Source organism: Camelus ferus, chromosome 28, assembly GCF_009834535.1.
Source record: "Camelus ferus isolate YT-003-E chromosome 28, BCGSAC_Cfer_1.0, whole genome shotgun sequence".
NCBI lineage: Eukaryota > Metazoa > Chordata > Mammalia > Artiodactyla > Camelidae > Camelus > Camelus ferus.
The window spans coordinates 41,324-63,290 of NC_045723.1; the positions used below are offsets into that span (position 1 = coordinate 41,324).

Here is a 21,967-nt window from a genome sequence, read left to right on the forward strand (position 1 = left end):
AGCACACAGGCAGCCTTTTGTAAGGCTAAGCAGTTCACCTTTTAAAAAGAAAGTGATCCGCACTCATCTTCTATCTGCTATTCCCTTTCTTACCTCCTCCAGGCATCACATCCCTTTCAAATATGCATAACTTATACCCAAAATGTTTCTCCTAACACCCTGGGCAAAATCTCCACAGCAAAGGCATGCTCCTCTCCGTTCTCGGGCCGGCATTCTTTTAGGTAAGACACAAAAGCGTCGTATGTCTTCCCATCTAGGAGATAAGGTTCACTCTTTTAATGAGTGTGTCAATCAAGGTCTATTTAAGTACAGATTTCAGTGGAAGTCATGAAAAATGGGAAAGGAATCACTGAAAAAGAAAAGGCAAACATAGCCTCCTCAAGTCCAAACTCATCAAACTGTGCACATCAAATATACATAATTCTTTGTGTATTGATTATGCCTCAATGAAAAAAAAAGAATAAAATATTTTGTTAAAAAATAAAACGAGAATTTTAAACTAAGTAATTCTTAAGATCTTCAAACATTCTTTGGTTCCATGATTTTTTTATGCATTATTCTTTACCTCTGACTTTTTAAGTTGTCAAAAACAAAGAATAAATCAAATTATTATTACAGATCAACAACAAAAATAGTACCCTTGAACCTTGTACGCTATCAAGCAACCAATTAGCAAAAATTTTTTAAGCATGTACATTAAGACTCCCACTGCTTGACACGAGAAAGGGACAAAGAGAAAAGCAAGATACAGACCATGGGACTCAAGAAATTTAAAGACAGTGAAAGGCCAAGGAGCCCAAATATTCCTGCAGTCCAGGATTAGAAAGAAAATCTCACCTTGGCTTTTTCTATCTGTATCACTTAATTCTACCACCATCCCAGTGCTACCTCCACAACCACCCCCTGGAAAGTGAGGATGGAAGCTAAGCTGAGTGTTTACACTGGAGAGTGGGAAGGAACGATGGGAGTGATTGCAACAACATGCTACGGGAACACATGCTGTGATGTTTAAAAATATGACATGATACTAGACGTCAGGAGGAAAACTTCTGGTCTATTAAAAGGCTTTCACTGATGATAACTTCTACTCCTATTTAATTCCTGATAAGGAAGCAGCACTCAATGGCTACAGGGACACCTTCAAGGGACTGTTTACCTAAATAGCAAAGATCATTCTACTGACTGGGTAACTGAAAAATTATAGACATTTCTGTCTTCTACCTTCATCTAATCTCCTTGAGAAGACAGAGCAGACAAATGCAAAAACCTGAAAAAGTTTACAAACAACCCATTAGCAGATGCAAGACAGTGTCAACAAAACAAAGCTAACAAACAAAATGACTTGATCAGGGAATAAGGAGTGATCTTGACGGACAAGACGCTGACTGGGGTTGGTAGAGGGAGGAGGGGAAGTGGTGGGGAAACAGTTTATCCTTATCCCATGACAACTAATGAGATGGTAGAGGAGTTAGATTTATGCTCGGGTATGTTATTGGGATTAATGAATTTGCTACTGAGTTGGAGATTAAACATTACTGGATCCTGTATTCACTGAATAGGAAATGAAACTGTTCTCAGTCCATGTTCTTTGTGGTGTCACACCATTATGTTCAACAGCCCAATCCGGTATCTTCAACAGCACCCAGGCTCTCAAAACAACCCTTTCTGTTCCCGGGAAAAGCTGCTTCAGTCCCACCCAGAGCAACCTGGCTCAGGGTCCGACTCAGAACCTACGTTGGTTTAAAGCAATTGTTCTGTAGAACTGAATGCATACGAAAGAGCAAACATTTCAGTAAATGTTACAGAATTAATGTGCATAACAAATGTAAGAAAAAATGGCCAAAAACAGAGCCAGTTCTGAGTTTAATCAGGAAGTGGGTTCCCTGGATAATTCTTAGGTTATTGAGAAATATAGCTATTTATTATTAAAAGTAAGTGCCGGTGATTCCATTAGCATACTCACTATGTCAGTGATTAAAATGGGTGCCAAGATCTAAGAAATAAGTAAGTACACTTCTAAAAAAGGTACATTTTCTTATAATCAAGATGTAACTAATTGCAATAAACTGAGAAGCCGATTCAGTCAAGTTTATACTGTGATATACACGTGGATCTGGGCAAAGTCTATTGAAAACCTTCTGGGAAGTCACCATTGTAGATCCCATTAAGAGCATTTGTGATTCATGCAAAGAGGTCAAAACATCAACATTAACTGAAGTTTGGAAGAAGTTGACTCCAACCCTCATGAATGACTATGAGGGTTCAAGACTTCTTGGAGGAAGTCACTGCAGACGTGACGGAAACCGCAAGAGAACTGGAATTAGAAGCGGACCCTGAAGATGTGACCGATTGCATGATTAAACTTTTCAATGGATGAGCAAACAGAATGTTTTCTTGAGGTGGAATCTAGTCCTGGTGAAGATGCTGTGAGGACTGCTGACAGGATAACAAAAGACCTAGAATATTCCATAAACATAGTTGAGAGGGCAACAGCAGAGTTCAAGGATTGGCTGCAATTTTGGAGGAAGCTCTACTGTGGGTAAAATGCTGTCAAACAGCACTGAGCAATTGTGCATGAAAGAAAGAGTCAATTGATGCAGCAAACTTCGCTCTTGTCTTATTTATAAAAATTACCACAGCAGCCCCAACCTTCAGCATCCACCACCCTGATCACTCAGCAGCCATCAACATTGAGACAAGACCCTCGAAAAGAGACCCAACAAAAAGACTGTGACTTGCTAAAGGCTCAGATGCTGTTTAGCATTTTTTAGCAATAAAGTATTTTTAATTAAGGTATATACGTTTTTTAAGACATAATGCTACTGTTCACTTAATAGGCACTGGGAAAACAAAAAATTAGTGTTACTAACTGTATTGTGATATTAGCTTTATTGTGGTGACACTGAACCGGCAGCATCTCTAAGGTATGCCTGCAGGTTGCATAGTCTTCCACATAGCACACCATTATTAGCAAAGTCAAAAGCTCACCACTATCAGTGACCTGGAGATAATATTTGCCTTTCATATTATAGACAATGGGCTAACCTCCCTAAAACGTAAATAGCTCCTAGAAATGAACAAGCAAAAAAAAAAAAAAAAGGCAATAATCCAATAGAAAAATGGGCAAAGGACATGAACAGGCACCTTGAGAAAGGAAATACAAACGAGTCTTAAACACACGAGAAGTTGCTCCTACTCTTGCACAGTAAGCAAAATGCAAATGAAGGTGACCTGTGACACTGCTCAGATTATACTGATCAGATTGGCAAATACCCAAAGGTTGTGGGAAAGACTATGAGAAAAAAATGTACTCCTACCCTTTGAAGGTGGTAGGGAGTATACAAGTGGACAAATTGGTAATGTCTGTCAAAATAACAATTGTATCCATCTCTGCATGTCTAGTAATCCCACTTTAGGGAATTTTTCCTTTAGTTACACTGCACACCTGTGAAACTATAGTTGTACAAATGCTCTCCATCACATCGTTCCTGCAATACGAAAAGTTTATAAGCAACCCAAGTGTCCATCAAACAGTGACAAAATAAACAGTGATAAAGCCACAGAAATAAAACACTGTGTAACCCTAAAAAATGAGAGACTTAATAAGCTAATATGGAAGAGTGTCCAAGGTACAGTAAAGCAAGGTTCTCAACAGGGTGCATAACATGCTTAAGATTTGTCTTTCAAAAACAGGAGTGAAATAAGATCCTCTGTTCATCTTTGTTAAGATACACTGGCAGTGGGGGATGAGGTGGGAAACACGGGCATGGGACAAGTGCACATGTGCAAATTCTAACGCTTTTGATGTTTTGAACTACGTATGTCCTACACACACGAGCAATGGGTTAGGTTGATTTTATTTTAATTTGGTGACTATTTTGAATCTTGAGGATTTCTAGTCACCTTTAAAAGTAGGGAAACTGAGACATAGAGTCACCAGATAGAAATAAGTAGCAGTAGATAAAAAGTGGCAGATTTGGGGGCTAGAACGCAGGTTGTTTGGCATGTAGTTCAGGATTCTTGCAAGTACATCATGCATCCTCCTTTGCAGGTTAAACTGACGAACAACTCAAGTCAATTTAAATGAACTTGACGGAGGGCACAGGCTATCTAAGGCGCCCAGATGGCGTGTGAGCAGTGACATTCAAACACACAGTCCCTGGGCTCAAGCATCTCACAAGGGCATTCGGGAGGACATGAATACATGCATGAAACAATTAAAGAATAATTTTTGGCAACATATAAGTGAACACAAGAAAAAGTAGCACAGACAACATTCATAATGGCTGATACATTCACATCAATTTATCTCCTGGAAAATTTCTACCGCCCGCTAAGTCAGCAATATAATCAAAATGAGGTAACGATAAGTGTTCCTTTATCTGGCTTCTTAATGAAACCATAAAGTAAGAAATCCCAGCATCACGCCATTTGTTACCTGTTAAGGTTTCATCTCTTCGCGTGAAATGTCTATAAAACAGAACCAGGTCAACTCTATAAATGACACCCACAGTGACTAGGCACACGATGACCACGGAGATCAAAACAGCTACGATCATTCCTCGAGTGAAGACGTGGCCTGGGATGTCAATCACGTCTTGTAGAAAGAAAAAGAAAATGGGGAAAAATTAGAGAAATTTCACCAGTGTCTTTCGCCACGACTCTGCGGTTGTCAGATTTCACCTTTAACACGAATCCATTTGTCTGCCCAACACGCCCTACTGAGTTATTCCGCATGTCTGCCTTTAGTCTCCGGGGGTCATCTTCCTGCTGCAGTTTTTGAAGAATAAAAATGTGTACAAGGATATGCAGGGACCTGAAATGAAGGCGCTGTGAGGGGTCTGTCCCTGCCTGCGGAAGTCAGATCTCCAGGACGCCAGGACACTCGGATGAAACGTAGAGGAACCCAAACATTAAGTCTCAGCTGGGGGCTGGGAACATACATGGAGGTGCAGAGTCTTGAGAGGGTGAGCACTGAACTGAGGTCATCTGGGCTCCAACTGGGCTTCCTCGCCTATTTCGTGTCCTAGGGAAAGTCACTGGCACCCTCAGCTCTTAGAAACTCCATCTGTATACACAGTATAGCTATGAAGCTAACCATGCTTTCTCCTTCACTTACAGGGTTGCTGTTTTGGAGGAAGATTCAATGAAATATTACACATAATTAGTTTAACACAGTGCCTAATGCTCAGCTCTGAGAATTGTAACATAGTTTTATAGAGAAGTGTTCTTTGAGGGAAAAAAAATTACCTTTCCTAGATTGATTCAGTTTTTGGTCACTATGAACAACATGAGATAACATGGAGGAGTATAAAAGATAAAATAATTTTTAATAACTTTCCCACGATGTGGTAATGGCCACATGTCACTATATTTCCTTATAGGTTTTCTTTTTTTAGGGAAAATATTTACTTCATTGGGATTATATGCTCATCAGTCTTTATTTGCTTAACATTATATTATGAGCATTTCTCTAGATCTTTAGTTATAATTCATAAAATCCCAATATTCAGGTCAACTGCAATCTATTTTACAAATATACATAATTCTGCCATGAACCTATGCATAAACTGTTATATATATATATATATATATATATATATATATATATATATATATATATATATATATATATTTCTGATTATTTTTATTATTTTCCTAGAGTCTATTCTAATGGTAGAGGGATTTCTAGGTAAAGATGTAAACATGCATAAAGCTCTTGCCATCTTAGCACCATTTTAGGGATTGTCTTTCCAGTAAAACTAACTACTGGGACATAAGAAAGCAAGCATAGTCATGTAAAAAGTGAACTCCAAATAAAGCCATGCCCTGATCTGGGGCTCCTGCGTCTTTGAAAGGTCTGCAAAGCTGTGATTGTGCCCCACGAATACACACTCTCGGGCTGGTCCGCACACTCCTCCAGGGGTGATGGGGGAGTGCAAGAGCCTGTTCTCCAGGCAATGCTGGCGAGCCCAGCAGAAGGAGAAGCGATCAGGGTAGAAGCTTCCAGGACAGAGAGCGCGGCCACGCCCCGATCCAGGAGGGGAGAGGTGGCTAGCGGCCAGCACTCACCAGAAAACCCAGGCAAGGCAAGGGGGTCAAACAAAAAGAAGGGATTTGAAAGCCTCTGCCTCACAAGGGCTGGACAGAGGCACATACAGTCACATAAGGTAGGGGACACCTGTGACAATTCCTGCAGAGGGTGAGAGCAGAGATTTCAGAGCTAATCAGGTCTGAGTTTTGATCTCTTTACTAGTTGTGCGACATGGGGCAGTTTCTTCTCCTGTAAAGGTTTGTTGTGAAGATCACGTTAAGTGATGGTAAGAGCTCAGCACAGAGTCTGCTGTATAAGAACATATAAAGAATGTTCGCTATTATTCCTGCACGTGGTAGAGTGACAGCCTTAGAGCAGATGCTCCAGGTGAGCTGCAAATGGTGACTTAAACAGGGTGGCCTCTGGCCTTAGCTCCTCTCTCGTCCACTCCTTTAGTTTTTCACCCAAGTCAGACACAGCTCTCCCCACCCCAGCCTTCCTCTCTCTCTCTCTCCCCACTGCTCTGTGTGTGTGTGTGCGCGCGCTTGTCTCTGTCTGTCTGTGGGTCTCTGTCTCTGCCTCTCTCAGATCCTAACCTTTCCCTGCACATCCAGGGAATTGATGGTCCAGCATGAAAATGAACAATAATGAGTAATAACAACTGGAAAGTTTGGCTTTTGGGCCCCAGACACGGCCACTTCTGAGTTGCCCCTGAGCCTTGGGTTGTGCTGTTTCGGAGGAGGATGGAGCACTCCATCAGGAGGGCACGGAAAAATTGGGTCCACAGATCAGAGCCATCAAATGTCTGCTTGCCAAGTCCAGGGAGGGAAGCTTCAGTTAATTTTTGTTGAATGAATGACCACACCCAAGGGTGCCCTGTGCCCAGTGACCAGCTAAGGTAGGGTGGAGGCAGCAACGACTCCCTGGGCCACTGGCCTCATCCTACGCCAAGTTGGAGACCTTCCTCTGGTTGTTCAGGCTCTGCCAGAGCTGCCAGGACTCCCTCCCTTGTGCCCCACACCCGCCAGCATCTGTCCCTGAGCTCCACCTATCTCCTTGCTCTGGGCCCCTGGTTTCTACCTGGGAGTGGAATCTGACTGAGCACAAAAGAATAAAGTTGAGGTTTTCCTTCTCTGCCTGGAATCGGGGCACAGGGGATTCCAGTGGGGGCTGAGCACCGGCCCTGCTGTGGGATGCCTGCGACACCGGGTGCCTCCTTCGCCTCGCAGGGGCTGGGCTCCTGGTGTGTAAAATGAGGACACGATGACCTTTGATGGGGTCTCTCAGCTGTAACATTCTAGGTCTCCAAAAAGTGGTAAAAATTGTATTGTAAAATTAAATTAAACTTCTCACACCTTTTTTCAACAAGATGAAGCTTTTCGTGTCGATGCCTTCCTTGCCGACCACAGAGCAACTATATGAACGGTTTAGATTTTTTTCATTAATATTCTTAATTATCAGGGCTTTTGAAGCAAGCAATTTGCCTTCTGAAGTCCTGTAAGAGAGGAAAATGATTTAGCAACAAGCTCTGTCATTGCCAACATTACCCACGAGACAGGAATTTGGATGTGCAAATACCTCTGTACAAAGACAGCGCTCTGTCGTCTTTCCCTTCCCCCAGAAACCTTCCCTTTCTGGTGGGCTCTCTTCAAGAGTGGGCCATGAGGAACCCCCTGCTTCCTGGGGGGTCTCAGCCCTCCTGAGATCATCTGGGGACAGCACTGTGACCTGCCTAATATTAAAATGCCTGGCAGGTAGTGATGCTAAATTGAAAATACAAAAAAAAAATTCTCTCTCTCGATTACAGGCAGACATCATTTTATTCAGTTCATTTCACTGCACTGCGCAGACATTGCCCTTTTTATAGATTGAAGGTTTGTGGCAACTGTGTCAAGCAGATCTTTCAGCATCATTTTTCCAATAGCATTTGCTCATTTCATGTCTCCGAGTCACATGTTGGTAATTTTTTTTGACATTTTTTTTTTCTTTTAGTTTTTTTTGGGGGGGGGGTAGGGGAGAGAGGTAATTAGGTTTATTTACTTATTATTTTAATTTCTTTCTTTCTTTTTTTTTTTAAATGGAGGTACTGGGGATTGAACCCAGGACCTCACACATGCTAAGCATACACTCTACCACATGAGCTACACCCTCCCCCACATTTTGGTAATTCTTAATATTTCAATTTTTTTCATTATCATTGCATTTGTTATGGTGGTCTGTGATCAGTTATCTTTGCTGTTATTATTCTAATTGCTTTGACATTTCTTTAGTAACAAAGTATTTTTAGTTAAGAAATGTACTTTTTTTTTTTAGACATAATGCTGTTATTGTCCGCTTAACAGACTACAGTATAGTGTAAACATCACTTTTACATGCGCTGGAAAGCCAAAAAATTTGTGTGACACGCTTTACCGTGGTATTTGCTTTATTGTCGTGGTCTGGACCTGCACATGTAACATCCCTGAGGGGTGCCTGCGTTTCCCCCTAGTTCTGCTGTCCTGGCTCCTCAGCCTTCCTCCCACTGTGGAGTCTCCATCAATTGTGACAGGACTGCAAGCCTTTCAGCACAGATGCAGTTTCATACCAAGTTTGTCCTCGCAATCCTAAAGACCCCTCTTATTTTGTTCAGCATTTAAACAGCACAGGGAAATATATACAAGATCTTGTAGCTCACGGTGAAAAAGAAAGCGACAGTGAATATATGTATGTTCACGTATAACTGAAAAACTGAGCTCTGCACTTGAAATTGACACAACACTGTAAACTGACCATAACTCAATAAAATAAAATAAAAATAAAATAAATTTAAAAACAACACTATTCTCAGACACCTCCCCCAGGCACATGAGAAATACCAATTCAGCTGTTCAGCGAGTGTCAAAAAATGACCGAGACCACCAGAGGCAGCCGGTTCTCTTTCTCTTCTAAAAGAATTCAAGCTGTCCTGTCCTTGATGCAAGGTAAATGCTCCTGACATCTGCCTCCTGCCGGTGACAGGATCTGAAGGAGCTGGGTCAGCCAGCACGCCCAGGGGCAGTCTCTCACCTGCCATGCCCCTAGCAGCCGGGACATGGCACCCACTGTGGCATCCAACTATCTCAAATGCATTTTGGAACATAATTCTGTGCAGCAGTTACCAACCCAGAAACATCAGCGATCCAACATCCATGAGACATGCAGGAGTAAGGCACAAAAAGCCACTGGGAAGCCTAAACGGATGCCATAAGACGTTCACGCACCCGTGATTAAGACTTAGCTTAGCTTAAGCTCCATTTCTGATAAGTTTGGTGAGCTGGTCTTCTGTGACTCCAAAGATTAACAAGAGATAGATGAGAAGATGGGGAAATAGAGGAGAAGAGGGGAAAATGCAGAAAGCTGGGGTGGGCAGGGAGGACAGACGCTGAGGATAAGATGCAACAGCCAGACAGCCATGCCACCCAGCTGCGCCCGGTCCCAGGCGAGGGCATAGACCTCGCACTGTAAGGCACTTGTAGGCAAGTGTCAGCAAGAATTGAGAGCTTCCAGCATGATGACCAAGAATATGTATATATAAAAAGCAGGGGAAAACCCTCAAAAGCGCAGCTAAGGTGACAGACACCTTAGGACCCCTACTCACTGGAACCTGAGTGGATCAGCACATTAAAAATGACAGTAATAATCCAGAGTCATTCCAAAATATTTAAATGGCCCATAGGCTTAGAATGTTCTGTTTTAACAAGCATGAACATCCCTTAGCAGGAGAATATAGGAACTTTTTGCATGAGCGCTGCCTCCCAGGTATCTGGCTAACCACTGCCCTGTTTGCTTTTTCTATCTGTTCGTACTGTCTTTCTAATTCCCACTAATGGACTCCGGCAGGAAGATGCCTCCACAGTTACTATGATCAACGTCAATCTGCCGACAACGAATGGCACAGGGCTGACATCTGGTCATTTACAGCAGCGCTTTCTCAAGGCATCACTTAACACCTAACAGTCTCTGGAGATTTTTCCGTATTTGACAAAATTCCTCAGGGAAGGAAGCTCCTCCCTGTAAGGAATGTTCTAAAAAGAAGCTCTGGGCTGTCTCTAAAGGGCAGGAGGCAGCCCCACGTCAGCACATCTCACACCCAGCAAACCAATCCCCGAAATCCCCGCGTGTGTGGGTCTGGAGCAGCGGCGGCAGCAGACGGCCCGCCTGCGGTCGGGGCTGCCCCCCCAGCAGGAAAAGGCACTGATGATGTACGCAGCAACACCTGGGCTCCCAACGGGTCACGGCGACACAGGGAACACAGCTGGGCACGCCTGCTGCACACAGGGGGCTCGGAGTCACTTGCTGTGTCCCAGTCTCCCCACCTGGCCTTTTCTCTGGCACATTAGCAAACACAGAGCATTTAACGCAATTTTCACAATTCGGAAGACTGTGCCCCCAGGGGATCACTCTTTTATAAGACGCTAAGGTGAAGTCCCCGTCTCCATCAGATCCCAACTGACCAAAAGCTGCTTTTGTAAGCTGATGCTCAAAAGCCTTACTTCTTTTTCTAGTTTAGATCTCAGCAATACATTTCTGCATAATTCACCAACCCAGAGTCCAGGAATCATAGTTATAAAATATGTAAACCACGATTATAAGTTAAATTCATCTCAAGCATCCTGTCGGCCTCTCAGGAGTCTGTTGTATTTATCTCACGTGTACACGATACAGTGTGATTTTTGTCTAGCATCATGCACACGATGCACAGCCATACCGGATTCTCTGCCCTTCTTCTTCATGTATATTAGGGTCGTTTTCATTTTCTTTCCAGTTGTTCCAATAAATCTTATCCTTTTCATTCATCAAAGCAGAGCAGTTGAGCTGTATGTCTTTTCCTAGGTAAAAGTTGACAACCAATGTTGTGATTTTAGAAACTCAGGTTTCCCGAAGGTTAGGATTAATATAGTCAATATATATTATCCTAATATATAATGTTAATATAGTGCTGCATCTCAAAAAGATGACTTATTTTTAAATTAAAAAAAAAACTTATAAAGCAGAGAAATTAGGTTGTAATTACAAGTTATCACCAAAACATGAATTGGCTTCTTTTGAAACGTTTATGTCTAAATCAATTATTAAAACTTAGGGTGGCCAGTCGATTTTCTTTACAACATCTAACTTAATAGGCAGAGTCAGGCTAACACACCCACTGCAATTTCTAGGGGAAAAAAATGGATAAAAACTATGGAAACCAGCAAAAAACAGAAGGGCATCTTTAAAGCACAGGAAAAAAACTGCCAACCTAGAATTACTGAAATTATTGAAAAAAATCTTCAAAATTGGAGGTAAATAAAGATACTTTCATGTAAGCAATCTCTGAAAGAATTTATTGCCAGCATAGCCATAGTAGAAGAAATACCAAAGGGAATTTTTGACTCTCAGGAAAAATTATCCCAGATTAAAGCAAGGACATACATTTACAAATGAACAGTGCAAGAAAGGACAAACATTTGGGTATATATATATATAATAATTTTGGTTGTTTAAAGCAATGACAATGCCAATTTCTTGTGAGTTTTATGACACATGTGGAGGACAGAAATACATAAAACAATAGCATTAAGTGAGCAAAGAGGATGGATGAAATGACCTGTTGTAAGGTTCTCACGTGTTTGTGAAATGGTCAGCGTACTAAGAAGTGCATTTGTCCTGCTGTAGGAAGATGAGGAGAGACTGTTATCATCTTTAGGAGAGCTGGTACGAGGAATACAACATGGCATAACCAAAAGGTACGCAAAGCAGATTAAATAAAGAGAAATACTTCATTAATCTAAAAGGAAAGGAGAATAAAAGGAACAAATATCCCATAAGACAACTGGAAACAGCAAGATGAGAGGCTGCACACCAACCGTATTAGCAAGCCATTCAATGTAAATGGACCAGACACCACACAGACTGGATTTCACAAACGATCCAAACACAGGCAGCTTGTGTGAGACACATGTTATGTATAAAGACAAATAAATGTTAAAAGTAAAAGGGTGTGAGAAAGGATAAAGCATGCCAATCCCAAACCGCAGACAACTGACGTGTCTCTTGGATGTGAGAGAGAGCAGGCATTACAGAAAGATGTATGATGACAGATAAAGAGAGAAATTTCACAATGTTAACGTGTCAGTTCAAGAGGCATCAATTCATATGTGCCCATAAGATACCCTCAATATATGCAAAGCAAAAATAGACAGAGCTAAAGGATATACAGACAAATTGACCATCATCGCTGGAGATACCAACATCTCTCTTGGCAACAGGGAAATCACACAGAAGACGAGAAAGGATATTGATGATCTGAACAATACCATTAACCAACTTCACCTAACTGACATTTATAGAATGATAAACCCAAAATCTGCAGAATACACATTTGTTTCAAAGGTACTTGGAACATTCATCCAGATACACCACAGTCTGATCCTTAAGCAAGTTATTACACATTTTAAAAATAGCTGTTCAGTGTATTATTTTGGACCATAATGAAACTAAACTGGACATCGATATCAGAAAAATAGCTAGAAAATCCTTCAAATATTTGGAAATTAAGACGCATAAGTAATCCATAGATGAAAGAATAAATCACAAGGGAGGTTTGTTTAATATTTTGAACTGAAGTACTATGAGGATATGGCGTACCAGTTTTGTTGGGAACAGCGAAAGTAGTGATCAGAGGGAAATTTAGATCTTAAAATGCCCATACTACAAGAGAGGATAATTGAAACTGATTCTCTAACTCTCCATGTCAACAGAAGAAAAATGAGGCGGAAATTAAGCCCAAAATGAGAAGAAAAAAAATAATAAATATAAGTTCAGACATCAATAAACATACGAAACAGACAAACCACAAATACAAATGGCAAAGTGTCCGAGTTACACTGGGCATATGTGGCCATGCACATGACCGTGACCAGCTGTGGTCAAGGGCTGTGAGCTTTGGAAACGATCAACAAGTTCAAACAATAATCAACAGCAAACAGTTCAAGAGACCTGAATCGCAGCTCTGCCACTTTCCAATGGTTTGACTTCAGAGAATTAACTTAACCTTTCTGAGCTTCAGTCACTTCATCCACAAAATGGGAACAGTACCCCTCAGAGCTGCTTGGAGGATTTAATAAAATAGCATTCTTCTGTCGCCTAATACAATACTTGGGTTAGCATCTGTGAATTTATTCTTTTCCTTCCTTCCTTTCTCTTTTGAAAGAAATTATGCAGCTGGGACATACTGATTCAGCAAGACTTGTCTAGACAAACCTTAAATGTACAGTCAATTAATTCAAAGTGAATTCATTAATCAAATATTCAAACCACACATTAAGTCTGAATCATTTCTCCAGAGTATTTCTAATGAGTTTTTGTAATTAAAAATGCCCACAGATGCTATTAAAGTCACATACAAAGTGACTAAAACCACAAGTCTACAAATCACGGGCACTTCCATAATCTTTTGAACAGACTGTTAATTTTCATTATTGCTAAAAATAGCAACAAACAATGACAGGGTTTTCCTGCTCTTGAAATGTTCTTCAGTAAACATGGAATATGTTACATAATGTTGATCATTAAGAAACCAGATTTAACCTTGGAAAACTCAGTTACACCTTCATATATGCAAAATATACGTATGTCAAAATATACCTAATTCCACTTTAACATGGGTAAGCTTTGGTCCATGAAGAACTGGAATTATATTATTGCGATCTAAAAGTGAAAAAAAGAAAGAAAGAAAGAAAAATGCATTAGTGTTGCATCGAGCTTTGCGAAGACAAAAACATTTGTTGTAAATACACTTATAATACCATGTGACCAAAATTCTAACAATCATCCTGTTACACTTATTACTTTATCATATTTTCATTAAATAATGGTTGCAGCTAATACTGTTCGTTGTTTCATTGTCCATCGACTCAAAGCTCACCTAGTTGGAGAAAGCACACTGAACTCGGTCTTCCCTCAATGCCAGTCTGTGGCTTCTGCTCACCGCAGCTAAAAGCCAGAAGATGACGTTCATCCAGGGGCGCAACCAAACTTGCAGGACTCAGGAGACGCAAAGTCACTGGGAATCAATCACCTTTCTGCTTTCCTTTCTTCCTTCCACCTGCCCTCAACTCCTCATGATGGATTTATTGGGTACAAGGTCAAGACCTGGGTTGAGTAGGCAAGGCACTCACTCCCAGGTGCCTCTGGAGACCGTCCCCTGGCAGGACAGTGAGAGGAGACGCCCCTTCACTTCTGTGCCCTGAAAACCTCACTTGCCGCACCCTAGCCCCAGCCCCGCTTGATGTCCACACCTGTGAGCTCAGTTCTGCTTCTGTTCCTAAGTGACTTCTAACCTCGACCAGGGGCACATAAATATTCTCCATCTCAGCCCCATCTGGCAAAGCTTAGGAGGTAAGCAGCCCCCGGCAGCCTCCCACAGAGGGCTGTCCCACCACCTAGGAGGCTAATACGTGCAGAACCCTGAGAGCCCTGCAGTCCCATGTTTACTCGCCACACAGTCACGTTCTTGCTCTTCCTATCAGCATCGGAAACTTTCTTCATCACCTGGATTCTCCCTTCTAGTACATCCATGCTTCTGGGGCATTTGCCAGTAAGGTCCAGAGCAGCCCTCATGGGGCTCCCAGCAAGCACAGTGCCTGGTCATGAGGGGAAAAGGGGACTCGGGGCTCTCCCTCAGCACCCACGCCCTCCCAGGCTCCCCCAGGGTGAGACTCTCCTCTGAGCAAGCCTGGAATTCACACAGGCAGGAGGAGCTGCGCTGCCTCCAAAGAAAGAACCAACCCTGAGGTCTGAGAGCACTGAGGAGCAGGGGTTGGTCCCAGGATGAGGGGACAGGAGGTGGTTTGGGGTAATGGAGAAAATTTCTACTAACTGTATTTCTCTTCATCAATCGTTTTTCTCAAGAAGTTGGTGGGAGTCTTGGGAAGAGGTGGTAAAAAGAATCATCACTAGGAAAGGACATCTTAAAGAGAGGATGCCGGGTACCAGAACTGGAAGTGTATGCTGAGAACCAGAGCAGCACTGGGTTTGCAAAACTCGTGTAAAGTGAAGGGCACGGTTCTATTTAAGGTAACAGAAGAAAGAAAACACCTCAGCGTGCACCCCTGGAATGCCAGGTCTACCTATGAAGCTGCTGTCACGGAATCAAAATGGCACAGAGACTGTCAGCTGTAGGAGGAGACATCAGCAGATCAGCCAGAGCGTGAGATGAGGACAATGGTGGAGGCCAGCTGGGATGGAGTGGACTGTGGTCCAAGGCGCAGTGCTCACCCCGCGACAGCTGAGAGGGTTGCACCCATGACCACAGCTGAACACAGACAAGGTGGCCGCTCAGAGTCCCGCTGTCCTCAGCAGGGGTCATGACACCTCCTGATTACCAACGTCAACTCTAAGCTCTACATTATAAGAGAATGGTGGCAAACTTCACCAAACCCGAAGGTGAAGAGTCTAGATTCCTTGTTGAATGAAGCAGGACTGAAGAAACTGTCACTGTCTCAGCGCGGGCACACCTTGAAGGTATCGTGGGTTCCGTCCAGGCCACCACAATAAAAGCGAGCATCGCAATAAAGTGAGTCACACAGATTTTTTGGTTTCCCAGGACATATAAAAGTTATGTTTACACTATATGGTAGTCTATTAAGTGTGCATGATGTCTAAAAAACAATGTACATATCTCAATTTTAAAATAATACTGTTGGAAAAGTGGTGCTGATAGAGCAAATTGCTCAACACTGGGTCGCCACAAGACTTCCATTTTTTAAAAAAACAGGCAATATCTGCAAAGCACAATAAAATGAGGTAAGCCTGTACTTCACTCAGCAGACATGTAATGAGCACCTACTAAGGGCCAAGTGCCAAGTGTCCGGCCGTAAGTATGGGAGATGTCAAGGTGAGGAAGTTGAATCCCTTCTTTCCAGGAGCTCCGCAGTCTAGGGACAGAAACTGGGCATGCCATCCGATTCTGACAGCAGCCAGAAGTAAGAACAAGAGCAGAGGAGGAGGGACGTTTGGTGAGTCCTGAAAGTTACAGGTGGCGTTCCCCAAGAAGACAAGGAAAATAAGATGGGTGGTTAAGACAGAAGACTAGCACGTGGGGCAGTAGGGACCCTGGTGGGGCGGCAAAGGGGGATGGTAATAACAGAGCTACAAGTTGGAAAAGGCAAGGAAATCTGTTCTCCTCCAGAAACTCCAGAAGGAATGCAATCCTACTGAAACCTCAACTTTAGCCCAGTGAATTCACTTCAGACTTCTGACCTCCAGAACCGTAAGGCAGTTGGAAAGAAGAGGGAAAATGATGCTAAAATAAAGGATCTCTGGGAACCATGAGCCCACAATGCTGTTGAACGAGTCACTGCAGGAGGGTACACTTTCCCGGAGGATGGGAAAGAACGTGAAGGGTGGACAAGCCACCTGTCCTCAGATACTCAGAGGAGCGGTCATTTCAGAAGGGACCAGACTTGATCTGTGGAGTTACTGGAGGCAAACGCAAACCAGGGAGTGGGACCGACAAGAAGGCATAGCTGGACTCAATGGGAGCAGAAGACTTCTCCACAATCAGGCACGAAAGCCTGGTCCCAGCTATCGTGTGAGTTAGTAATTTCCACGGTAGTTCCCGAGGAAAGACTGAATGATCCAGTATTGGCTGAGCCATATGAAGGAGATCTTCACGGTATGGGGTTTAATTAAATTATTTCTAAGATCTCTGTTACCCTAAAATGCAGGCTTCAGTTTTTCCATTAGATATGGTCTGGGTTCATGATCAACCAGACTAAGTCATCATCCCAAAACATACGGCCCCTTTCCACCGCCACACCTGCGCGCCTTACCTGCCCATCCATCACACTCAGCCTCCAAGAACCAGCTCAGGGCATCCTGCGTCTGTTCTAGCTCTGCACCCTTAGCACCTCACAGACGACTCCAGTTTCATACACTATGGTGCTGCCACCTGGCTTATCCCCTCTCCTGACTGTATTCAAATTTCTGAGAACACTATACTACTCATTACATCTCCTATTTCCCTGTTTCCCTTACCTCCCAACACTCAGTACAGTTTATTAAATACAGACACCCATCAATAAATATTTGTTGACTGTGAGCATATGCTTAATAACAAAAGATTCCATAATTTGTTCAAATACCAAATAAGAGAGCTGACGCATGGGAGGATCACCTAGATAAACTTTCGTTTCTAGATCCCCCTCAACATTATTCAGCAGTGGTGGATGATGCCAAAGATTCTGACCCTTATATTTGAACTAGTAATGTGGTTATAACTCCCACTAAGTTGCCTCTGGCTTCTCATACTGCTTTAGAAGAAAGAAGAGATCCCATTTTATTAAGATGCGTTTGTTTCAGTCCCAATTCTAAAATTTCTCTTACCTCCAACTATTGTTATATTGAAGGTTTTGGTGACGTTAAATAGTTTCCCATTGTGACGGAGGAAAAACACGCAGGTATAGTATCCTTGGTCTTCAAACTCTGCATTCTTTGAAAATGGGTTTTTACTGTTCTCTATCTTTTGACAGTCCTGTGTTTTAAAAAAACAAGGTAAAATAGTTTAAATAAAAGCAATATCGTATTACAAGAATTCAAATTTTTAAAGTGAAAGATCTTTAAAGAAAGTGGGAAACACTGAACACTAGCAGTTTCTGAGTGACTGTCCCAGTGACTTGGCACCACCTCTCCTGGAACAATGAAACACAGTCCTGTTACTGGAATTAGCGTCACCATTATTAACACATGCTGGGAAGTGGAGCGTGGGGAGCGCTTGTTGCTGCCTTCGTCATTTTCTTTTAATCTCTCTCTTATTCACACAAAGAGAGGGAGGAGGAGGAGGAGGGAGAGAAAAAAATCACTACAACAAAAAAAATTCCTGCATGGGTCAAAACTTCCCACACAGCTCTATTTCTTACCACTTTGAGCCTAATTCCATGTATTCGGGACCACCCATCCCGGGAGTGGGTGGTGGGGGTGGGACCAGAATTACTCAGAGAGCTGGCAGACCACCCACTCCCTTGATGTCCTCCACCAGACGACAGTGGACTGACAAGAAATGCATCGAGAATACTCCAATGTGTAGGCACACACAAACATGTCTCCCTAAGACAAACTTCCACATTTACAGGAATCAATCATAACGAAAAAGCCACCTTCTTCAATCCAGCCATCAGGGACCCACAGATAGGTTCTGAAGCAAAGTTTGTTCACCTCGACTAAACTGCCAGCCTCGACCATGTGACCCTGTTCCTGTAAATATCAACCAAGGAGCGCCTACTGCCCACAAAATTGTACACACCAAAATGTTCTGGACCCAGACTTAGTTTTTCCAAGGCATGTTAAAAATGTCAAGACCAAGGCATCTAAAAATATCTTTATTTTTAATTCCAATCAATTGTTTACTGATATAGCTTCCTTGCTCCTCTTAATTTTCCAGCTAAAAACATGCTTGATGCGTCTCATTTTCTAAATTTAAATATCTGCATATAGGAATTTCTTAAAACTTGGTACCCTGATCCTCACAAATTTATAGGTACTGTGAAACATTCGCACATTGACAGGAAATAGAGTCAGCTCAGGACTGACACAGATGTTTGGAGAACATTTTGGGTAAGAGCTCTCCTTGACCAATCACAAGTAAACAGTGTTCGAGCAAAAGGTACAAACAAAGGTTTCTAAGAAATCACCATCAGTAGCTTGAACTTTCTCAAGGTCTTCTGTTCAGACCACCCTCTCTCACAGCTCTGTAGAGTTTCCATAACAGAGTTACATTTTCTATAGAAATAACATAATTTGTGTCTTGTATGTGTGTGTAAGCGTATGTATATTATGTATTGCACACGTGAGTGCAAATACAACTTGTGTATACATAATTTCCATAGTGTTATCTAAACACACTCTGACAACTCAACACATAGAAACCAACTGAAGAAAACAGACAATTCACAAAAGAAGTAATACTAGGATGCAATAAATACATAAAAATGTTTAACTTATTATTGAGAAGAGAAATGGGGAAACAGAGTTACAGAAATTTTGAATGTCAGATTTTTAAATTTTTTTGAAGTATTCATCCTTGTATGGTACTGGTATGAAAAAAAAAAAAGGATTTTCAACTGGTATCGCTCCCTGGAGAACAGTTTGTCAGTGTAAATCCAAAGCTATAAACATGCTCATTGCCTTTTACCTAACAATCCTACTTTTATGGATTTGGTTAAAAGATAAAATCATAATGCACCCTAAGGCTTAGGAGAATGATATTTATTTTACTCTTATAAATAATATTGAAAAGCAGGAAACTAACAAATGTCCAATAACAGGGAATCAGTTAGATACAAGTATATACACAACAGAATCAATTAGATACAAGTGTATAACAATGGAATCAATTCGATACAAGTGTATAAACAACGGAATCTCATGTTTAGGAGAATATTTAAAGACGTGGGGATATAGTCACAGTATAATTTTTAGTGGATAAAGGAAAACCACCACTTTTTAAAGGTAGATGTTGACACAGAAGAACCCCCAGCCTCCAGCTTAGTGGTCTCTGCTGTCTTCATTATTCATTTTTTCATCTTCCAATTTCATAAACTCATATATATTCAGGAAACAAACACACTATAGAAATTAAAATGTTAAGTATATGTGGCAGGAGGAAATGAACTAGCATTCCTAAAAATTAATTTCCTGAAAGGGAAGGAAAACGAAGGAAGGGAGAGGAAGCCGTTATCATTTATTGAACACCTGCCGTGCGCGGAAGCTGCGCCCCATGCGGGGTGGGGTGGACCACGCGGCCACCTGAGCTGCGTGGGTTCACAGCTTGCATGTCGTGAGACCAAAATGCTCCACAGCCATCAGACCCTCATTTTGGAATTTTGTCTTTTCTATCAAGTCGTAAGTTAAAAAATGTAAAGACATTACCTTATACAGCGTTCTGTTGACCGGTTTTTGATAGTAACTATGTTCGCAAGCTACGTGCAAAGATTTCTTAACTTCCACAACTTTACTAATTACTAGTTTCTCAGTAAAACAGCTGTGTTTACCTCTTCCAACAACATTTAATTTCCAGTCGTGAGTATCATTCCTAGGAAATAAAGGTTTAAAAATATTTTATGATGAATACAGAGACTTTGCAAATACCAGCTTTTAGTAACCAATTCGGTGAAAAATTTCCCTTATTTTTGTGTAAGGAGACTCATTCATTGATGCCCAAATCCCGTTCTGCTCCTTTTAGGTTCAGGGCAGCAAAAAAAATTAACAACTGTCATGGGAGGTGAGCAGGGGGCAGTGAATGAAAAAAACCTGAGGTGTCCTCAACACACACTCACACACAGACACAAGTACATACACACACAAGCCTCCACCAGACCATATATAATGTACATTTTAAGATAACAACGTTTAAAACATCAACGATTTTTAGAGACGGTCAGGTTCAAAGACTCTTAACCCAGGATGGGGGAGTGGAGGTGGTTTCATGAGGGCTACAGTGTTTTCCAAAAGTTTGTATATATGCACCAGGTTTTATATTTCTCATGGTGCTTTGTTCCAGTCCTCTTACTAGGTGAGTAAACCGTCTGGAGCGGCCTGCCCTCCAAGTAGTTGTTTTAGGCCCCGAAGTGCCTCACTGAGCAAAAGTCAGTTTGAATACATTTCATTGTAGTTCCTTCTGATGAGAAATAGAAACATAAGTGAAGTGCACCAGAAAGAGAAAGAAAAATGCCATATGAAAGCTAATCTTCAGGCAAGGTTAAATGACTCTCCCAAGGTCGCACACCCAGCTCACAATAAGGACCAGATGCAAATGCACGTCTGTTTGGCCCTCAAGGCCAAGAGTGCTTTGCACAATACTGTACTTCCACACAAATTTGCTGACAAAGTGATTGTCACTGCAGGTTTAAAGCATCAGTCTCCAAAGGCATTTGATTATCAGTAGAGGATTCCTGAAGAATTATAGGATGACACTTCTAATGGAAGGCGTCCAGGAGGAGGGTCTGGTCGTTGATGAATCCCACACAAAACTACAAAGACTCACTCACCCAAATGATGCACAAACACACACACACACACACGAACACACGTACACACATGTACACACACATGGACACATACACACCATACATACATGTACACATACATGAACACATGCACACACGGACACATAACACATACACACCATATACACATGGACACACACACACACCCCCCTCTGTGCAAACACAAGACACTGTTCACCAGCTGCACTGTACTTGAAAAGCTTCTATCTTCAATGCTCTCAGGCATCCAGAACAACTCACTCCCATGAAGGGTCGCATTTGTTTTCGAAACCGCTGTCAAGGCTGCTGCTCCCACCATCACCGCAGTCTCATGTTAGTTGTCAGCCTCCGTCACCTTCAGCGCTCATCACACAGCGCTGTGAGCCTCCCCGCCGTCCCTGTCCTCCTCCTGGTCCGTCCGTGCCTCCCCGACATCCTACCTCCACCTGAGGACTCCCCGTATTCTCCCCAATCCAGGCTGCGCTCTCCACCTCCCGTAACAGAAGGACAGTTCATGCCCCCCAGCCCCACCTGTCTCCCAGGGACCTTCAGAGATAACCAGCGCTTGCCTTCCATCTGCTCTTTCTGCCCAGAACAGTCTGTGCACGTAACTCACGCCTTTCTTCAGTCAGGACGAGGGAGACGTGCTTCCTCCGCACCAGCTGTGAGTGCACGTTCCTCCTCAGTGCGAAAAAACCCAGTGGTGACCCATTTCTGGAATCATCCCTCTTAAAAGTTCACATAAAATTCACTGGTTAAAGGAAAAGAACTTTCGAATGTCTCTCTGACTCCTGGGAGTTTCTATGTCTAAAAACAAACCCAGATGATCTCATTTGTGCAAAACCACAGGAGTGATATCAAAGTTTCACTGTGCTATCTCACTGCGCTCTCA

At 42.3% G+C, this 21,967-nt stretch overlaps 1 protein-coding gene across 1 annotated transcript in view; it reads right to left on the reverse strand.

Moving 5' to 3' along the window:
- Positions 1-81: 81 nt before the first annotated feature.
- Positions 82-21,967, reverse strand: part of IL18R1 (interleukin 18 receptor 1) — a 32,476-nt gene continuing 10,590 nt past the window's right edge. The window contains exons 4-10 of the mRNA XM_032469581.1: positions 19,961-20,123; positions 17,420-17,567; positions 13,679-13,741; positions 10,761-10,881; positions 7,390-7,529; positions 4,439-4,597; positions 82-253 (exon numbers count right to left, since the gene is read on the reverse strand). Of these exons, the coding sequence (XP_032325472.1) occupies positions 132-253; positions 4,439-4,597; positions 7,390-7,529; positions 10,761-10,881; positions 13,679-13,741; positions 17,420-17,567; positions 19,961-20,123 (916 nt within the window). The 3' untranslated portion in view covers positions 82-131. The remainder of the gene's footprint in view (positions 254-4,438; positions 4,598-7,389; positions 7,530-10,760; positions 10,882-13,678; positions 13,742-17,419; positions 17,568-19,960; positions 20,124-21,967) is intronic.